Consider the following 6,471-nt stretch of genomic DNA (forward strand, 5'->3'; position numbering starts at 1 on the left):
CATAACGATATAATACAATCGTTTTCTATAATATCAATTGAATAAAGATTTGTTATATTATCAACTAGTCGTGTTGTATCTATCGTGTTTATCGATTCTGGCGTTGCTGTGATTTACTTTTTCCAGACGACATACGAGTAATCATCAGCGCAGTGTTCAGCGCCACCATGCGAGTAATAGGCACACGTGCTCGCTGCGTTCGTCTTTCCAGGGATCGTACCGTGAGGCGTGTTAGCAATCACGTGGTAACATACCCCTCCGCCCTGAGTTTGGAAACCTGTTGCCAAGGCTCGCTTTGGTGCACTTCCTGCCGGCTGGAAAATACAACAGTACTTGTAGTACCACACAAAAAGATCCATTGGCGCGAATTATTATGGAGGGGGTTCTGTAGCCTTTCCCCGAGAACATTTTTAAATTCAAATTCTGGAGGTTATAAGAGCTCATATTTGAGTAATTTTTTAGTAGATATATGGCCCAAAGTTTTGGGCTATGGACAATTCCAGAAGTGTTGACACCACTTCTTAATAAAACAGAGCCGACTTAATGAGCACAATAATTATAAGATTATTGAATAATCTTATAGCTAATTTAGCTCATTGTTTTTCATTCAGAGGAATTTCTCTTGATCGAAAAAATGCAGCATGAACTTGTGATGGAATAAAACCGTCCACAGAGTTAAAGGCCCACTTGTAGTATAAAATGGTTGAATGTGGCACTAAACCAAAGTGCTTTATACAACCGCATTTGTGCCTGCGAATAAGATACTGCCTGATGCACCACTGTCATTGCTTCCCCTTCATACACAGAATAACGTTTATTATGAGGTTTCAACATGATGTATTTTCAATTATTGGTGCGACATATGTCGCAGTTGTCTAACCAGTGGCTGCGCCCCTGGTATATATTGAGCAGTATACAAATTCCATTTTAATGGGCAATTATTTTATCTCCAGAATTAGCTGATGAGTGGCTCTTTACGTATTAACATTAGTCATGTGGGGCTCGGTGTTATCTGAGTAAACTGGATTATATTTATTTTAACCACTAAAAATCAAACATTTGCAGTATTCTTGTTCAATCATACTGCACTTGACATTTGGGATATATCAACGAAGACAGTCTAAATACCAATGTGAATCAATACATCTTATCATGTCGGAATTTGAACTTCGAGTACAGGCCGGGAAGTTGAGATAGACATTTAATTCAATTATTTCTCTGTCATAACATGCATACGTAGGTCTATACGCTGAAAGTTTAGTAATTCATTAATAAAATCATGTAATTACAAATAATAAGAATATTTTTTCCTAGTGGTCCAAATGATCCTTGAATAATCTTGATGATTAACCCCCGCAGGATATGATATCAGTTTTTATGATTACGTCGCATCAGAATAAGTTAAAAGACATAATTTTGGTGTATCTACTACTTACATGAAGTCCAACCTCCGAACTTGCACAAACCCAGTAGAAATCAGATGTCGATTGTTCCTCGCCGCCATACGGGTAGTAGCATACTCCTTCGAAAACCTTACCCGGAATTCGTCCTAATTCGGGGCTATCAGCTACGCCGAGGTACAGCGGACCAGCATCATTCTGATGAGCCAAACAAACCGCATTATCTGGCATACTACCCTCGTTCTTTTCCAGATAGACAGATGGGACACCTGGAACCAAACTCTCAGTCGTCATCTTTCAACCTTGGCAGTCGTTACTCGGAAGGCACAGTGGACTTTATCGTTGTGACTCGTGTGTTTATATAGGATCTCTAATAGCGCGATCTGTTGGAAATATCTATAACTATGCATGTGCTACAGTTCTGTACTGTTCTGTTCTCTTCTATTGCTGCAAGCGTATAAGCTTTGCCCTGGTTATGTAAAAACACGTTAACGGATACGTCTAGACGCTGGTTGCCTTTATATCGATATTTTTATTGTCTGAGAAGACAGATTCTCCGGTTATTGGCCAGACGTGTTTCATGTAACCGATTACCGACATTAATTTATACCGGGTATAAAATCTGTATTTGCTCGGAATGTGAAGAGAAATTGACTGATAAGATAAATATGTACAATAGGTAGAGAACTTGATCAGTCTGGCTGGTGAGTGACTTGCTGTCTTGCGGGAGATTTGAATACACGGTTTTGCAGCTTTTCTCGTCGAGATGGCGGGTGAGGTCTTTTTGCAACGAACTCGCGGATTGTTGGTCGTTTCGTGTCTTACCTAATGAAATCTCATTAACGTCACAGAGGTTGATGCTCCGGGGATGAGCAAACAATTTATCAAAACTACTTTCAGATTAAAGAAGAAAACTGTGTATCTTGAAAGTTAATTGACACTTGCACTTAACCGCGCTCTATATATATAATACGAATCATTTTGAAACATCAATATTGATGACGTAGTGCACTATTGTAACGATTTCTACGGCGTCAAAATCCATGTTTTTGTACTAAAATAACGGCGAAAAAAAATAAACAGCGTTCTTTTATGATCATGACGCAAAGATACGTCGAAGATTTTTGTTCGATGAATAAGTCAGATGAATAAGTTTGATGAATAACCAACCTTGTCCTCGAATACAAATAGATATTGACGCTTGGAATTGTATCAGTAATTATATAGCAAAAGTCGGTTGTCTTTTTATGATATTAGAAAATCACTGTCACCGCAACATTTACTCTAACTCCACCCGAGTTTGCAAAAGTGGTTTAGGTAATGTTTCAATATCAGTAATAACACACGTTGAAAAAGTGATTCATTTTAGTTAAATGTACGGACGACGATGAAGTGATTTACGTTTGAAAATAGATTGCAGAGACTTTTCCATGAATCGAAGTTCATCAAATATAACGAAGGAGTGGCCCATCAACCCACGCAGAATCATTAGGAAATCCTATTCACAATATCAGGCTTCAACGCGTGAACTGTTTTAGTTAATGTCAATGATAGATAGTACGTGGAGTCTAGTCGAAACAAACTCCGGGTTTCGTGTCTAGAAGTCGAATTAGATACAGACACAGCGCTTTTTTTAAGAAATATGATATCAATGATTTAAACATGTGAAGTTTAGATAAAATAATTTTATTTCCAGAAAATAAGTACATATCTTCTGCATGAATAGTTTACAATTCATTCGTTTGACTATTCCGATTAAGAAAGTGTTGTTTATCTAGTGACAGTTCGTATAGGATGGTATAAATGATAATTTTAAACAATGAAAGGTATATGCAAGACCGGAAAGCATAAACAAGTGTTTCACAAGTGTCAGGGTGGATAAAACCACAAAATAACGCACATAAGAAGTAAATAAATGTCCAATGAAATCCTGTCAGGATTTTACAGCGCAACTCATATTTTCCGATTCACATTCTGTGATCAGATCTAGTATAAACTCGCATTCTAATTAACAAGAAGGTCGAAGCAAAAGTTTAACACTGATCTAATAGATTACTGCGTAAAGGCTCATTAGCCCCCGCTCGTAATACAGAAACAACATCGCGTCGAGTGGATTCTATTCGAAAAACACGTCTGTAGAAGCGACACGGCAATGAGAGTATCGAGTATCCATTTTAGCTTCCTTTAAGCTCCAAAATACACTCCATATTTAGAAAAATATAGACTAGATCATTCATCACTGATCTGAGTCTGGGTAGAGTTTTTCGGTGAATAAATCTTGTATCCTTTGTATTTGAGATCATTTATTAATCCATAAAGTTCAACCAGGAACTGCGATCTAATCGATTCATCTGAAATGAAAAAAAGGCAATTTTCATAAACATAAAAAAACAAGTTTCAAATCAATCTATGTGGATAATCACTATAATGTACGTACCGACGTATTTCGTTATGAGCGGCCGAATACTTTCAACAATAAAAGCATCAACATATTCTTCTCCACGCGCTACTTGTATTTTCCCTTCTTTCTTTAAGGATAACAGCAGAACCTTTTCAGTTTCATTCATGGGCTGAAAATATACGTGTAATCATAATGATAATAGTCAACATATTCAATCGGGTCGTTTTTCGATTTATTTCGTTTATATCTTACCGTTCGTACGATATGTCTAGGAGTGTTCCATGAACTGTGTATATCTAAAAAACGAAACGCTTACATTCAGTATTGAATCGTACAATGAAACGATAATGAGAATATTGGCACTCAATATTCGATCGACTAAAAGTGACCTTTTTGTTTCAATGAATTCCGAAGTTTCTCTATTAATGAAGGGGCAGTAGTTGTGGCTTGCTTTCTGGTCGAGACAGTTCTCAACAAAAATGAAACGCTATTCGGCTGTTTCTTGATAGATGGACTTGACACGAGGTAGTTAGCAATACCATTTTCGAGATCGGCACTCCCAAGATGATGAACATTATGTCTCTGAAATAGTGAATAAGACCGTGTAATGATGATATTAATGGATTAAAAGTGTAAAGGAGCATTTATCAATGAATCAAGCAATGATTTCTATCAGGTCACGATCAAATCTTATCATTCGAGAAATCTCCTTGAATATTTTCAACACTTTTTGAATTCTTTTCTTTATAACCCACTCCTAGGATAGCTTAAGAATAATCTTAAAATCTTCGAAAGTCCAAAAGCAGTTTTCTAGAACAGCGGTGCGTTAACAGCTTCGAAATGACTTTGATGAGGATTGCAGAAGGCTTCTGTAGACTATCATTATCAAATTCCACAAACATTTGAAATAATTTCAAGTGCAGTAATTTCAGATGATTGAGCCAAATTTAGAAATATTCATATTCATATCTATGACGATTAATTTCATTTGTAATCTGAAGTACATAACGCTTGCCGATAAAGCCTGGACAATTAACGTTGTCCTGAACTTTAACACCGCACAAAGGAGCAATTCAATGGAAGATTCTAACACTGTAGCCTGATTTTTGGGCGCACTTTTATCTTTATTTTTGTAGACATTCATTTCTCGCAAAAAGTGCTTATCACGCATTCACACGAGTTGTAGAGGCATTTTGAGAAACGCTTTTTTAATAAACACTGCTCTTTGATCGCTTTTATTATCCACACGTACCGATTGAGAAATGAGTTCATTCGGCAATCTTGCAGGAATACGATCTGTAAATTAAAGAAGACGCCGACAAATATAGAATTATGAAATCATTTCATGGGTTTCGAAGTTGCTTAGAACATCTTAGAATGTCATTCGTCGCGACAGCACAAAACTTATGGATGTTTAAGGAAGGTTTAGATAAATATTTCATTGCCCACAAAAAGATTTGCATTAACAAACAATTCGCATACGTAAATGTACGATACCGATGTACAGTTAATAAATGTTGCGAAGTAACGATTTAACAAACAATTCGCATTAGTAAATGTACGATACCGATGTACAGTTAATAAATGTTGCGAAGTAACGATTTAACGGAGATTTAACAGCATGTAAAATTACAAATTGCTGGTTTTTAGCCAGCTATGGGTGGTTCATATTCAGGTATGTATAGGCTATTTCCTGATGTTCATTTATCAAACATACCCGACATCGTATTTGGATATCCGTCGTGAATTCTATTAGAAACTGCCCAATCATCCAACATATTATTTAGTATGTTATGGTGTCTTCCCTCACGTACACGTATTCTGTGGTGTTGACGATGATGCCGGCGGTGACGATGGAAATGGCGACTGCAATTATATCACAAAGATAAACTTTTACCATAAATAGTTTCTTATTCCTGAATAAATTAGTAGAATTGGTGTCATTATTTGTGTGCTAGGAAAATTTTTTATTCTTTGAAATTGAAATTTAGTTCAAGACGTTTAGTCAACTTTTTGGAAAATGTCACCATTTTTTCATGTCGAATCGGGTATGCACAATTTGCTAATACCGCGAAAATACCGAGAGATTAAATTTGGCATTGTATTCAATAACCTTACGACTGGATTTAGAATTTATCACTATTACAGGTCAAATTCTATTGAGTTTTTCTTGGAAACACGGCCAAAATTGTCACAGTGGAGTCATTAAAACAGTGAAGAACTTCATTATCAATGTCCATTATTATAGAAATGTAAAGTTCGTTAAAATACAGTGGTAATTAGCAAGGAATTGATCAAAATCGACCAAAAAGGTATTACAGAAAACTTTCAACCATAAATACCAAAAGGAAAGCGGATAATAGAGCTCTGGGTGACGGATGTCCCTTATGTGGTATAGACGATGTAAGTTCACCAACAGGCTCCTCTCCCACTGACAAACCCATGAACACGACCGCTGGGATTCGGATCGTCATCAACGAATGACTTCATCGAACTGACACGCCGGTCCCAAAGGGATTTATGTTGCCTCCGTAACCCGTTATGATATCATTTTCGTAAAGGGATTGAAAATATTATGTTCACATCCGCATCAGTTTTCCAGTAAATGGTAATCTTCAAAAGGTTAAGTTCAACATGAAATGCGTGGGAGTATTTTCCAATCGAAGGCTA

At 36.7% G+C, this 6,471-nt stretch overlaps 1 protein-coding gene across 1 annotated transcript; it reads right to left on the bottom strand.

Annotated features, from left to right (window-relative positions):
• Positions 1-36: 36 nt before the first annotated feature.
• Positions 37-1,751, bottom strand: LOC141902805 (uncharacterized). The gene is made up of 2 exons (XM_074790701.1): positions 1,437-1,751; positions 37-314 (listed from the first exon to the last, which is right to left on the bottom strand). Exons 1-2 carry the CDS (start codon positions 1,692-1,694, stop codon positions 114-116), a joined length of 459 nt encoding a protein of 152 aa, XP_074646802.1. The 5' UTR covers positions 1,695-1,751; the 3' UTR covers positions 37-113.
• Between the last annotated feature and the right edge of the window lie 4,720 nt (positions 1,752-6,471).

The sequence above is a fragment of the Tubulanus polymorphus genome, chromosome 3 (genome assembly GCF_964204645.1).
Source record: "Tubulanus polymorphus chromosome 3, tnTubPoly1.2, whole genome shotgun sequence".
In the NCBI taxonomy this organism is placed as follows: domain Eukaryota; kingdom Metazoa; phylum Nemertea; class Palaeonemertea; order Tubulaniformes; family Tubulanidae; genus Tubulanus; species Tubulanus polymorphus.

Coding starts and splice junctions, on each gene's coding strand:
- LOC141902805 (XM_074790701.1), bottom strand. CDS start 1,694: ATGACGACTGAGAGTTTGGTTCCAGGTGTCCCATCTGTCTATCTGGAA. Junction 315..1,436: donor GTTCGGAGGTTGGACTTCAT/GTAAGTAGTAGA, acceptor TGTATTTTCCAG/CCGGCAGGAAGTGCACCAAA.